Below are 15,398 nucleotides of genomic sequence, written 5' to 3'. Positions count from 1 at the left end.
ATTCCATTGCATTATCTTTTTTTATATTACCGAAATATAATTAACATACAATGTTATGTTAGTTTCAGGTGTTCAAAATATTGCACAACACAGAATAATTTTTTATTAAATGCATTTTTTGAAACTGTGAAACAATCATAAAGATTAGAAGTTTCAAATGTTTTACCAAAAAAATTTATTTCCTGAATCATTTGAAAATAAGTTGCTTACTTGACTGATGCCCCATCTTCCTCGAATACATTAGTGTGTATTTACTAAAAACAAAAACATTCTTCTACATAATCAAATATAACCATCAGTTCAGGAAATTGGCAGTCATACATTATTCCTACCTAATTCTCAGACTCTGTGCAAGTCTTATCAACTGAACCAATAATGCTGTTTATAGCAAAAGGATCTAGTTCAGTCTCATGTATTACATTTAGGCTTCATAAGTCTTTAGTCTCCTTCAGTCTACAAATTCCCCAGTCTTTTTTTGATCTCTTTGTACCATAAAACCTTGGATTACGAGTAACTTGTTTTGTGAGTGTTCCACAAGATGAGCAAAAATTTCTAATAAATTTTAACTTGATAAACAAGTGATGCCTTACAATACGAGTAGTGGATGACCCTGAAAGTCTCATGGTCACAACTGAGCCAATGGTTCTTCTCTCTCTCTCTCTGTCTCACTGATTGTAGGTGATCGTCTCCTGAGCTTTGATGCTCGGTCCCAAGCTGTGGTGTTTGGCAAAAATCATTGATTTTTCAGAATGTTGGAAGGTGCCCACAACTGGCACTCATGTATTTTTTGTCACTTCAAAGCACCTATGGACAGTCCTTTGCTTTTCCATACAAGAGTAAGCTTAGGAATTCTTTGCTTCTTTCTAGGTCAGGCTGCCTGCACATATAGAATATAGACCCTTTCCTCTGCTGCCTTACTACCAGTTACATTAAATATAGTATATAATAAGAGTTTATTAATATTGTACTGCAGTCAACATTTGTCCAAGCGTACACAATGGCCCCCATGCAGAAAAAGATTCCATTGAGCCAGTAGGTAACAGTGATTCCATCAGTGATAGAGAAAGTTGTCCTACACAATAACCCTCCTCTCTCTCCCTGACACCAGCCAGGAAGGTTTTCAAAGTTAAGTGCGGGTTAATTCATTTATTTTTCTTTACATTTGTATTTTCTTTATTATTTTGTATTATATTACATTATTGTAATCACTTTTATATAAATATTTTTGTGTTGTGGAATGAATCATCTGAGTTTCCATTATTTCTTATGGGGAAATTTGCTTTGATATACAAGTGCTTTGGATTACAAGCATGGTTCTGGAATGAATTATGCTCACAAACTAAGGTTTTACTGTATTTAAAACCATGAGTTCACAGTGAAACCTGGAATTCCAATTCCAAACATTCTAGTTTTCTTTCTTTCCATAGTACAATTACCACCTCCAACGGTGAAAAATCTATTTGCCATTATCTTTAGCATATGTACTTATTTGATCAATCTTTTTGGGTAACCAATCTCTCCTCTCACTGGGAGCTTCTTTTCTATGTAGATGCCCTTTTCATCCTGCTTAGACTCTGACATCCAATGCCAGGCTGCCAATTCTTCAGGGATACCTTCCTTACCCCTACCTGAGCTCTGGCTTCTCATACCAAGCCACAGCCTACTTCCATACATCCCTGGAAAAACTCCTTATCCCCAGCCACAGGTGGATATCATCTCACTCCCTTGGACCTTAGGCGTGACATGTATACCCTCCTCACCATGGTTGAATTCAGATAGCTTTCCCAGGGCCATCACAGTACATCCTCCTCCCCAGTGCCAATATGGACACCTGCCTTGTTTGGGTCCCAAAGTGGCTTCAGGACTAAATTGCTCAGGAAAGGAAAGAGAGTAAGGGAAGAAGAGAAAGGGAAATGAAGGGAAAGGAAGGAGTTTCATAACAATATTTGCAAATCTAAATACAAGATTATCTTTTAATTATAATCAACTAATAAGAAAACAAAAAAAGTTGGCCTACATTAAGAAAGGTGTATGAGTAAAAGAATGTTTTTTGCAATGGTAGAAAATCTGCAGAGAATAAACTCTTGAATGGAATTTGGGTGAGATATTCTGGGAATTTAGCTAAATGGGAATAAATATGAAGTCTGCAGATCAGGAATTATTTAAAATTTTAAATAGCTTTGGTCTAATCCACTTGCCTTTTTCTTCCTTTAAAGACTTTCTGAACCCATCATACATGTCTTATTTATAAATTATGCTCTCTAATAATAGCAGGTACCTGAATAATATCTAGCTTCTAACTCTAGAAAACTTTCCTACAGGTATCTATGTCCCTCTACCATTTTAGAAAAAAGAATACACTTAGATACCTAAGTGCCATCTCTCAACTCCTACATATTGTATCTTAAACAAGACACAACCACCTGGAGAAGTTTCCTGCATTAAAATTTGGGTCTTATGTATCAAAAAGTACAAGACTTTGGAAGAATAAGATATAATCACAGGATGCAATTCTTGGAAACAAACATTGTCAAGTCAGAATGACAGCCACATTTGAAAACACAGTCCCTAGGGGTCATGTGTTGCTATTGTTAGAGGAGATTTGGGAGAGAGGAGAGAGACTAAAATGGAAATGCATTTGCAAGATTTTACAATATACACAAACCTTAATGAAAAATGTATCCTTATGCCAGACTTGAGATATCACAATCCTTGTTCCCAAGATATTGAAGTATATTATGAGGTGAATAAAGTATTCCGTAATCCTATAAGCCTGACATAAGATTCTGTCTTCTGTACTTTCCCAAGGTAATCAGGGGATTGACTGGTGTCCCAAAGACATTAACATGAATAAGGTGATGCATAACTAAGCTCTGATTTTTCACTGGCTTCTTCGTGGCTGCATGATTAAATGGATACCAGATGGTGATCTTGTGGCAGATCATACTTGCCTTTGCCCCTCATTTCTCTATTTACTTTCATTTATTATTCCTTTCTATTTTTCCTTCAACCACCTGCTCCTTGAATAGAGTATCATCTGAAAGTAAATTTTGTGGCCAGTCCTAGGGAAGGTAAACTGGAGTCAACTAGCAGCCAACAGGCAGAAGAGCAGCCAGGCAAAAATGATGTCGTTACTGGCAGAGAGAAAATCAACACTACTAGGGTTTAAGCATCCAGAGTCCACAGTGATTATATTAATTTAAAAACAAATGTATTCCAATTCCAAAGAGACAAAAGAATTGGACTGGAAATTTCTGTTCCCTAAAGAGTTAAATTCTCCATTATAGCACTATAGTCTTCAGTGATGACTTCAGGAAGACATTTATCTTATTTAAAAGGTCAGTGAAGCAAGAATCGGCTATGTGCTTGTTATGTTTAATTACTGCAATTAAACTTTGGCAGTGGTAGAGGCACAGAATATGACATACTGGTACACAACTAGAGATGGAGCCTAGTAGCTAGACAGAAGGGCTCTCTTGAAGTTTGAAAAGAGATTTTGTTTACTGAACATATGATTAGGTCTTCACCCATGTCCTAAGCCCTAAAAAAAAGTGCTGAGGTTTCCAAAAATGAGTAAAAAATATGAAGAATGACCAGGGTTAGAAGAATTGACTTTTAACTCTTCTTTCTTTAAGCTTTAAAAAAAGGAGGGTTTTAAAGAATGAATGGATGGATGGATAAATAAACAAACAGATAAATAAATAGGTTGTTCCCTAAAGAAAGACAATGGGATTGAAATAATTATTCCATCATAAAGTACCTTTGATCTTCTGAGAAAAATCACAGTAGGGATCTGAGTACCCTCTAGGTATGGATTATAAGTGTAACAGACTTGTTAATGAAAATTGATACGGACATAAAGTACTCCTAAATAAAAGTCACATGAAAGCAGAAAAACAGGACGCAGAGTAAGAAACATCAGCGAAGATCAAATGTGACGTGTAAATAAGGAAAGAATTCAAACCAACTCTTGAGTACCTAAAGAACTGAAAAGGACTAAAAAAGTGTAACACTAAAGGGAAACAGTGCAGAAGGAGGGGGATGTGAATTCCATGATGGCAAGGAGTATTCTCTGTTTTTTGTTCATTGTTGTATTTCCATGGTCCAGAACAGTACCTGGCATCTGGTAGGTAGTGGATAAAAATCATTAATGAATGAATGAACAGGATAAGTCAAAGAATTGATAGTAATGCAACACTAGTGGAACAAGACGCTGTTATAAAAACAGAATACAAAAATATTTTTATAAAAATAAAAATAGAAACAGAATGGTGATGGAGTAAAAGGGAAAGAAGCAGGAAGAGAATGTGGGAATTGATCAAATAGATAAATGAGAAATGACCGAAGGTAAAAAAAGTACACAGAACTAGAACAAGAAATAGGAAGAGGGGAAAGACAGGAGTAGAAGGTACAAAATATTAAAATTACAAAAGAAAAATAAAAATGGTAGGAATCAGCCAAAATGAGACATCTTTAGATGATGTGATGAAAGATAAGTGATAAGACATGAGAAACTAACAGCTAACATGTAGGTTCCAGGTACTGGTCTACTGCTAGCTAGTAGTGGAGCTGGGATCTGAACACAGGCAATCTGACACCAGAGCCTCTGTCCTTAACCACTACACCACTATGCAGATACACACCTTTGCTTTTACATTTTAGAGGGAAATTAATAGATAGGCTTTCCAGGAGGCCATAAGCAGTTTAGAATATATTTTAATTTCTGTTTTGTTTTATTCATTTGCTTGTTTATCATATGCTTCAATTCTAAAAAAAAAAAAAAAAAAAAAAGCAGTTCCATGAAGGCAGGGATCTTTGCCTCTTTTTATTCACTAGTATATTCTAATTGTAATAGGCACTCAAAAATATTTCTTAAATGAATTTGAGGAAGTTATTACTTTCTTATGATTGCCTATAAGACAAAAGTTTTGTCCAGCAAATAAGAAATTAAATATCCAGTCATTTTATTCCTGGATGCTTTCAAATATTCAATAGTATGGCAATACATAGACATAGTCATGTCTTGAAAAAAAGTAACTACAGATTACAAGTATTTGGTTGGGAAATCGAGACAATAAGAACAACTTTACAGATAAATCTATAAGTGATAAAACAGTACAAATAGATATATGTTACTTTATCAAATGCCATATGATAAAAATTGAAAGCTATCAATATAAACGCTGGCCTTTGGATACAAGGACAGTGCTTCTTACATGCCATTAATAAAACATTTGCTTTGATTTTTATTTTATTCTATCTTTGGTAAAGGGCTGGCATAAACCTGTCATCTTGATTTGATTAGTATTCTTTTTTTTTTTTTTACATTTATTTATTTTTGAGAGATAGAGAGAGACAGAGCACAAGTGGGGGAAGGCCAGAGATAGAAGGAGACACAAAATCCAAAGCAGGCTCCAGGCTCTGAACTGTCAGCACAGAGTCCGATGCGGGGCTTGAACTCACGAACTGTGAGATCATGACCTGAGCTGAAGTCGGACGCTTAACTGACTGAGCCACCCAGGCGCCCCTGATTAGCATTATTCTTAATTTAAGCAGAGTGATTATGCATTTTCCAACTCAAATAATTAGAAATTTTCATCTGAAATCATAGATCTTTAAGCATATATGATGGTATAGTCCAAATATCTCCAAAATTATTTGCTGATTTTGGTTTAACTATAATCCTTTCCCCTTGGCATTAAAAAGACCCCGAACATTATGATTAGGCTATAGCACATTTCCATCATTATTTAAATCAAAATACAGTAAAACCTTGGCTTGTGAGTAACTTGTTCTGTGAGTGTTCCACAAGATGAGCAAACATTTCTAATAAATTTTAACTTGATATATGAGCGATGTCTTGCAATATGAGTAGTACATGACCCCGAACGTCACATGATCACAACTGAGCCTATGGTTCTTCCATCTCTCTCTGTCTCTCTTTCTCTCTCTCTCTCTCTCTCTCTCACTGTGGAATTGTGGGTGATTGTCTCCCATGCTTGGATTGCTCAGTCTCAGGTTGTGGTGTCTGGCAAAAATCAGTGATTTTTCAGAATGTTGGAAGGTGCCCACAACTGGAACTAGTATATTTTTGTCACTTCAAAGCACCTTTGGACAGTCCTTTGCTTTTCCATACAAAAGTAAGCTTAGGAATGCTTTGCTTCTTTCTAGGTCAGGCTGCCTGCAGATATAGATCCTTTCCTCTGCCTTATTGCCTCTTACATTGAATTCAGTATATGAGAAGAATTCAATACTGTACTATAGTCAACACCCGTGCAAGTGCATACAATGGCCCTTGTACAGAAAAAGGTTGAAAAGAAAGGTGGTAAGAAAGAGATGATTCCAGTATAAATTAAGGAAATCATGGAGAAGTATGAACAAGCTACGTGAGTAGCTGAAGTTGCACAATTTTAGAAGTCTACATCTGCATCTCTGCTGCAGAGGAAGAAGAGAAACAAGTGGAGGAATCCCTCACTTCAAATGAGATAAGGGAGATGTGTAAAATGTGGGAAACAGTGCAAAATTTTGTAGAAAAGCACCAGCCAAATAAGGCTGTAGCAGTGCAAGTGATGAATCTGTTTAATGACAATGCAATGTCACATTTCTGCAAAATCCTCAAAAGGAGACAAAATCAAGTGTCGTTGGATAGGTTCCTTGTTAAAGGTGCACAAAAAGAAAAAGATGCCATTGAGCCAATAGATAGCAGTGATTCCGCTAGTGATAGTGAAGGCTGTCCTACACAATAACCCTCCTCTCTTGTCTCCCTTACACTAGCCACAAAGGTTTTCTAAGGTAAGTGCAGGTTAATTTGCTTATTTTTCTTTATACTTTGTATTTTTTATTATCTTATATTATATTACAGTATTGTAATCATTTTTATATGAGTATTTCAGGTTGTGGAAAGAATCATCTGAGTTTCCATTATTTCTTATGGCAAAATTTGCTCTGATATACAAGTGCTTTGGATTATAAGCATGTTTTCAGAGTGAATTATGCTTGCAAACCAAGGTTTTACTGTAGTTGCAAAAAGTTTGTGCTAATAATAGTTTAAAATATTTGGCTCTGCTACAGTGACTGAAATAAACTCTTGGAAACTAGGAATATCTTCATATTCTATTTGCTCCTAAAGGGAATTCAGTGCTTTTCTAAAACATTTAAAAAAAAACTTATTTAAACAAAGAATTGAAAATAGATGTTAAAAATATAGGTATTTTTGCAATTCTATTCTCAACAGTTTAGTTGCAAATTTAGTATAGCAAATTCTGTTTATAAATAGGTACAAATTATTCAGTCCAAATTACTCAAAGTATGTACACACCTCATTTTTAAAAAGTCTCCTTTCTCTCTGTTTTCCACACTAATATCTTTATCCTAGTCCTTGACACTCTCCGATGCAAAACAAACCTGATCTTCAGACTCACGAGTAAACAGACCCAAGGGAAAACTTGTAGCAAGCCCAATAACTCCAGAAGTCAGTACTTAAATGTTAACAATGGAAACAGGAGCTTTCAACATGAAAACACAGTTTTGAATATTTCACCCTGATTCAACAATCAAAGAAACTGATACACCACCCCTGCAAATTACCTGTGAGTCTAAACTGTGGTACATGGATAAATGAGGGAAGTATGAATAATTATCAGATATTCTTTAAGGTGTAAATGTTCAAAACAAACATATTAGCAAAATTATATAGAAACGTTTGTATCATCCTTCTGATGGGATACAGATCTAAAATTTTCTCAAAGTCAAAAAGAGAATAGAATATTGACAAGGCTACAAGATAGAGCCTACTGAAAGGAGATCAATATTTATAAGTATTTCCCACATTGAAATGTAGTTTTTTTGAATTTCTATTCTCAGTCTTTTCTTAAGCCTTCCATATCTTCACAACTGATGTTTTAAAAGATGTAATGGCACATAAAATAGATGTACTACTTACCCAATTTTGAAACTTTAAGAATTCTTCAATGTTCATTGGAGGTTTATGCATTTTCTAATGAAGTAAAATCAACATTGCTAATTAATATAAATATTGCTAACTAACAAACTCAACATAAATTAACACTGTTTATGATGTTTACACATAATTTGCTTAAATAAACGATGCTCCTGGACTTAAGTTATAATTTTCAGAGCCATAAGGCATTGTAAAATATTCACTTTGTAAAGTCCCTGCACTTTGAAAAGGAACAGAGATCAATGTTTAAATTCTGAGCCTCCAAACCAAATTCTGTAAAAGGCTTCCTTCTTATATATTGCTTCTAGGGAAAAAAACTCCACATTAATCCTGTTGAATGTCCTAATTTCAAATTCCTACAAGAGTTCCAAGATATTTTGGGCTATGTTGGATGGTGTCTACAATAAATCCAAAGCCAAAAATATATTAACTTGCCTCTCTTGCTGATGAAGTATTTAATAAAAGGCCACACTAGTGACATGGTGAAAGTAACTTAAATGTTTGTATATTTCCATGTAATAAGTAATAGTCCGATTTTATTAGTAGTTTCCTCATAAGTTGAAAACATATTCTTTCATTAGACAAATTGATTTTAATCAGGACCACATCTTGTTCTTCTTTGCCTTAGAGACTGTACACATTCTTACTTCTGCTTGGAAGCCTCCCTGTTCCAAACCTTCTCTGTCCAATCCCTTCTTGATCTTATTTTAAATATCAAATTAAAAGTCACTTGTTCTAGGAAGTCCTCCTTGTTCCCCAAAAGATTCTCTTCAGTAACACATGTAGATGTGTATCTATATGAGGATAGAAACTATGGTATAAGTCACTGCTGAATTGTCAAAATTTCATACGATGATTCACTCAGGATTAGTACACAATAAGTACTTGCAATGTGTATAAATTAATGAATAAATGAGTAAATAGATATCAGAAAAATGGGTATTTATTCAGAACAATAATATGACCATTTCTAGAGAATGAAAAACCCATTAGAAGAAGGCAAAAATAAGAGGAATTCAGAATATCCTAATACAATATCCTAATGGTCTGATGATGGCATGTCTGAAAAGATTGCAGCACATTTTAATTTACCATAACATATATTTCACATATATAAAATGATACAGATTACAAAATCACCATAGTTTTGTAAAAATAGCTACACTTTTGAGGTTGAAGAGAATATTTCATTCTCTAATACTGTTTGAAATATGGTGAATATAAACAAATATATAACAGATAATAAATAACAAAATAAAAGGTATATGTGACAATCGTTACAAAAAGAAGCGTTCAGGAGCAAAGCTGCATTGAGCTGTCACAAAAATTTAATGGAAAACATGGGACTCTAGATTGAGAAGGGTAAGAAATAAGAGAGATGGTATGCACAGAATGCTTAGAGACAAAAAAAAAATGTTAGGGATACAATATCTTCAGAGAGAGTGAATGTAGTAGTCATCTAGAAGAAAGCTATCAGTATATTTTGAAATGTATGAAATATAAAGAAGCTAATTAGAACAACTTAAATGTTGCCTTTTTTTTATAATGGCTATCAAACCACTTCTAGTACAAAGCACTAAAAAAATCCCCATATTTCTGTTTTAAAAATTCTTTTTTTTTTTATTTATTTTGAGAGAGACATAGAGAGCAAGCAGGGGAGGGGCAGAGAGAGAGGGAGGCAGAATCCCAAGCAGGCTCCACACTGTTAGCACAGAGCCTCATGTGGGGTTTGAACTCACAAACTGTGAGATCATGACCTGAGCTGAAGTAGAGTCAGACGCTTAACCGACTGAGTCGCCCAGGCGCCCCTTTTCTTTTCTTTCCTCTTTTCTTTTCTTTCTTCCTTCATTTCTTTATTTCTTTTTCTTGAGAAGAGTTGACACTCATTACATTAGTTTCAGGTGTACAACATGGTGATTCAACAACTCTACACTGTGCTCGCCTGAAGTACAGCTACCATTTGTCACCATACAACACTATTATAACATCATTGACTATATTCTCTATGCTGTACCTTTTATTCCTGCAGCTTATTCATTCTACAACTGGAAGCCTGTATCTCCCATTCTTCTTCACCCATTTTGCACATCCCTTTAACTCTAGCAACCATCAGTTTGTTCTCTGTATTTAAAGTTCTGTTTCTGCTTTTGTTTAATCATTTGTTTCGCTTTTTAGATTCCACATATAACTGAAATTATATGGTATTTGTATTTCTCTAATTTATTTCACTTTATTACACTTTAGGTCCATCCGCATTGTTGTAAGTGGCAATATCTCATCCTTTTTATGGCTGCATAATATTCCATTGTGCGTGCATGTGTGTGTGCGTGTGTGCGTGTGTGTGTGTGTGTGTGTATGTATACACACATACATACATAACTTCTTTACCTACTTGTATTGGAAAATAATACATTCCAATTAAAGAAAATTAGAAAAATAAGTTAAGGAAGTAAAACTCACACAAGTTCCAGCTAATTTCAATATAAAATTCCAAAGTTCTCTAAGGTTAGGGTTAAAAAGAGGTAGGAATAGGGGCGCCTGGGTGGCTCAGTTGGTTAAGCGGCCGACTTCAGCTCAGGTCACGATCTCGCGGTCCGTGAGTTCGAGCCCCGCGTCGGGCTCTGTGCTGACAGCTCAGAGCCTGGAGCCTGTTTCAGATTCTGTGTCTCCCTCTCTCTGACCCTCCCCCATTCATGCTCTGTCTCTCTCTGTCTCAAAAATAAATGAACGTTAAAAAAAAAAATTAAAAAAAAAAAAGAGGTAGGAATAAATTAAATGGACTTCTGCTCTAAGTAGAATGTAGAAGTATGCAAAACACCTATGCTTCCCTGGTAACAACAAGGGAAACCCAGACAAAATAAAAATCTCACTTTTCTATGAGGTTAGTGAAGAGTAGTGGGTGCTAGTAAGCAGTACGGGCTACATAATTTGGAAAATGCAGAGCCCCTTGTTCAAAAATTATTAAGAATTTTAAGATGGTAATATCAGACCATTAAACCAAGTGTAGGGTCCATCTAATCATAAGCGCCTGTGCAATTGCAAGCCCATGAAGCCTTTCTACCTGGAAGCCTGGATGACCAGAAATTAAAAAAAAAAAAAATCCCCTTTATAAGTGAGCATAAAGCTGTGTCAGTTTCCTTACCCGGCAGTGATCTTTAACCATCCACTGGGGGAACTGTTGGTCTGCCATGGTGCAGGAACTTTGCAGAGATGAAGAGAAATCAGCTGGACGGACCTTAAGCATCTGCATGAGCTGAAGCAACAAACTGGAGTCTGAAAGACACCTAAATACAAAAACAAAGGACTCAGACAAACAATCCCTGCCCAGACCCTATGACTCCCTTCTGAGTTTTATCAAAAAAGCAGCAGTCCAGGAGGGGCTGGAAAGATAGAGGACTTAAAGAGGCCAACACATTCTTAACATTACTTGGGCTTCAGGGCCCTGACAGAGTTGACTTCAAAGGTGAAGCAAAAATGTAAAAAAAAAAAAATCAGTTCCAACTTCTCCCAATTGAATATTGACAAGATATAAGAGTTGGCTATGAAGAGGGAAGTTGGAAGTTGGGTTAGACACAGGTGAACTTCAATTCAGTTAAAGCAAAAGTAAAATTCAACTCAAGTCTAGGAGGAATCAAAAGATCAGTATCTCATTTTGAATGTCAAGGAGATAAAAAGGCTTGTGCTAAATTATACTTCACCCTCTATAATTTTTCCCACATAATGTCTAATACACAATAAAACAATTGAAGATGTACAAACAAGAAGTAAAATGGGACCTATAATCAAAAGAAAACACAGTCGATGGGGCATCTGGGTGGCTCAGTTGGCTAAGCATCCAACTTTGGCTCAGGTCATAATCTCATGGTCTGTGGGTTTGAGCCCCCGCTTCGACCTCTGTTCTGACAGCTCAGAGCCTCGAGCCTGCTTCACATTCTGTGTCTCTCTCTGCCCCTTCCCTCCTCACACTTTGTCTCTCTCCCTCTCAAAAATAAATAAACATTAAAAAAATTTTTTAAATAAATAGAAAAAGGTATGAAAGGTATGAGCAGAAACCAATGAAATAAAAATATGAAAACAGAGAAATCAACAAACCAAAAGTTGGTCTTTTAAAAGATGAAAAAAATAAACCCTTAGTAGAAATGAATTTAAAAAATGAAAGGAAAATGTATATGGGAGGAAAAAATGATCTGCTAGATTGAAATATTTTAATTGCTATATTTGATTATAATGCTTTACCACTTTGGCAGAATGAGGACAGATTACTAATAACTACACAACAATTTGGCTATTATTAAACAAAAGAAAGTAAAAGGTTGTATTAAAAGTTAATGTGATCATATGTGGTTCAGGGTTGAATGATATTTACAAATGTGAATTTAAACAAAAATTGAGATATTACTACATTGAGAGATGAGGGGGTAAGAACGTGTACAGGTAGAGAGAGAAGGAATGTTCTTGTACCTGGGGGTGGTGTTATAAAAGAGCTTTATCATTGACTTCCTTAGAAGAAAGTCAATGGAAAATGTCTGAAATTGAAAAAATTAAAACATTGCAATATATTATGACATATGCAGTAAATAACAAAAGAATTATTTAAAAGTCTTGAAAGAATTTTCCTTTTGAGAGAACTGAGAATAGAATGCAGGGGTTGGGAACTACCAGGCTTTGGTGAAAAACCTAGAATATGTCAACTGTTAGTGCTTACCAACATGTGTATGTTTCTCTACAGTTCCCAAGCTCACATGCAGTAAAGTGGGAGGGGGAGGGATCTTCGATATGTGGGCAAAGTGATATACGCCACTTTTTAGGGATGACCTCTAAAACTTTTGGTATGATTCAACATGCTTTCTTTCTTGTCAGATGAGCTGTGGACTCAAGTCTTAGGAGATAGTAGAACCAGTAAAAAGTAAACAAAAGAACACAAGAAACAACCTGCATCCTTGAGTCTAATGTTTCATCTGACTAGTAACATCTGAATTTCCTGTGAGAAATAAAAATTTATTGTATCAAACCCCTGAAATGTTGGGGTTTTCTGTGACAGTAGTAAATTCATCATGGTGGTTTAAAAAAAAATGGCCACAATTTCCTTGACAATCTTTTGAGAAGTGGTATCTATCTATGTCCCCTTTCCTATAATCTGGACAGGTTTTAAGACACACTTATAACCAAAATAATGTGTGAGAAGTGACAGTGTGTTACTCTTTGATACTGGGTCAGAAAAGAACATGTAGTTTCTGCCTTGTTCATGGCAATGCTGGACTGTGGAGCACTCAGAAGTCTGATTACGCAGCTGCCATACTGTGAGGAAGTTCAGGCCACATGGAGAGTCTTGCACACAGGATTTCTGCTAGCATTCATAGACTTCCGAGCTGAGTTATCAGAGAAAAGCTGACTCTCTGTGCCGTGCTGAACACACAATCCATGAACACAATAAAAAAGTTGTTTTAAGTCATGTTTTGGACTAATGTATTACAGAGCACAAGTAACCCAATACTCACATCACTTCAATGAATAAACAGTATCATTTGCTTTTTTTAACCTGAGCACCTGAACTAAAGCAGTTAAAGAAGAAAAAGGCATGAATTATTTATTCTTGGCTTGGAGACTTTGCTATTGTTAACTTTTTTCACCCAGGAAGTTCATCTTTCCTCCTAAAGCAGTGGCTTTCAAACTTTTTAAAGAGAAATGCACAAGAAGACATACATTTTATAAACGCACGCACCCACACAGAGATCTTTCTTATGATGGGGTTAAGTTTCGATAAACCCATGGTTAAGTTGAAAATGTATTTAATACACCCAACCTACCGAACATCATAGACTAGCTACCGTAAATGTGCTTAGAATACTTACATTAGCCTAAAGCTGGGCAAAATCATCTAACACTAAGCCTATTTCATAATGAAGTATCGAATATCCCATGTAATTGAATACTGTACTGAAAGTGACAAACCAAATGGTTGTAAGTGTACTGATTGTTTACCCTTGTGATGGCCTGGCTGATGTGGCTGCTCACAAGAGAATTTCATATGACATATGGGTAGCTCAGCAAAATATCAAGTTAAAACTCAAAGTTTGGTTTCTACCGAATGCATACTGAATTCACACCATTATAAGGTCGAAAAATCCCAAGTTAAACCAGGGACTGTCTGCAATTTAAAACTCCATGAAATAATACTTCACCAAGTGCCATGTGCTGACATTTCCACAGTATACTATTTCATTTTTTTAAATGTGTAGTTTTGGGGTGCCTGGCTGGCTGTGTCAGGGGAGCCTGCAACTACAGCTCTCAGGGTCATGAGTTCAAGTCCCACACTGGGCCTAGAACTTACTTAAAAAATTAATAAAAATTTTAAAAACATGTAGCTGTGACTCACTACATTTCCTTGCTTACAAATGGGACTTCCACCAATGGGTCCCACACATTTCCCTTGAAAAGCACTGCTCTTGGGGCGCCTGGGTGGCGCAGTCGGTTAAGCGTCCGACTTCAGCCAGGTCACGATCTCGCGGTCCGTGAGTTCGAGCCCCGCGTCAGGCTCTGGGCTGATGGCTCAGAGCCTGGAGCCTGTTTATGATTCTGTGTCTCCCTCTCTCTCTGCCCCTCCCCCGTTCATGCTCTGTCTCTCTCTGTCCCAAAAATAAATAAAACGTTGAAAAAAAAAATTAAAAAAAAAAAAAGCACTGCTCTTAAGCCATAATCATTCTTCAAGGCCTTACTCAAGTCCAACCAATGAGCCTTTGTTGACCACTCCATTCTGAGCTCTTGTAAAATTACAACAATTTACTAGTCACATTGTGTTTTCTGTACTACCCAGGTTTTAACTTGATGTCCTAAGCTCGTCTAGCGCAAGGTTCTGTCCTTTACCTCTCACATGCTAAATTCAAAGTACTCAATAAATACAATGCTTAATATCTGGCCATTGTGTTTCTGAATCTCACAATTGTTTGGGATTTTCTTTGGGGTGGGGTAAGGAAACGTGGTTTAATAATCCACCCACGTATTATGCTTAATTCCAAAATGGAAGAGTACACAAAGAGTGGTGTGTAGTTTTCAAGAGAACCAAACCATCAGGGTACACACAATGTTTCTAAGAGCTTTCATTACTACGCACCGCAAGAAGTACTCATCTTGACATAGCCATAAAAACGTAACAGAACCAAGTTCTCTCACGACTAAAACATTTTTGGAATTGGAAAAATGGCAAAGTGTTCCGTGGGATCAGCATTTTTCACAACTCACTGCAACTACACCTTGAGAGTACACTTCCAGAACCGCGTGCCACTTAAGCAGGAAACTCGGCTGGCAGGGTGTGAAGCTCAGCCTCACCGAGCGGGCCTCACTGCCCTGGGATCCTGTCTAGCAGAGAGGCTACACCGCCCGCAGCCCGAGAGGCTAAGGCGGGACTTCCCCCTCTAACCCCGCCCCGCGTCCCTCCCCA

The 15,398-nt window shown here is 36.4% G+C and overlaps 1 protein-coding gene across 1 annotated transcript in view; it reads right to left on the bottom strand.

Moving 5' to 3' along the window:
* Positions 1-11,150, bottom strand: part of FAM227B (family with sequence similarity 227 member B) — a 198,874-nt gene extending 187,724 nt beyond the window's left edge. The window contains exons 1-2 of the mRNA XM_047075135.1: positions 11,103-11,150; positions 7,943-7,996 (exon numbers count right to left, since the gene is read on the bottom strand). Coding sequence (XP_046931091.1) covers positions 7,943-7,996; positions 11,103-11,150 — 102 coding nt within the window. The remainder of the gene's footprint in view (positions 1-7,942; positions 7,997-11,102) is intronic.
* Between the last annotated feature and the right edge of the window lie 4,248 nt (positions 11,151-15,398).

Source organism: Lynx rufus, unplaced genomic scaffold, assembly GCF_022079265.1.
Source record: "Lynx rufus isolate CCGP_SWC_20201006 ecotype Redwood Valley unplaced genomic scaffold, mLynRuf1.p SCAF_13, whole genome shotgun sequence".
Taxonomy (NCBI): Eukaryota; Metazoa; Chordata; class Mammalia; order Carnivora; family Felidae; genus Lynx; species Lynx rufus.
This window is presented reverse-complemented; position numbering and strand designations above follow the sequence as displayed.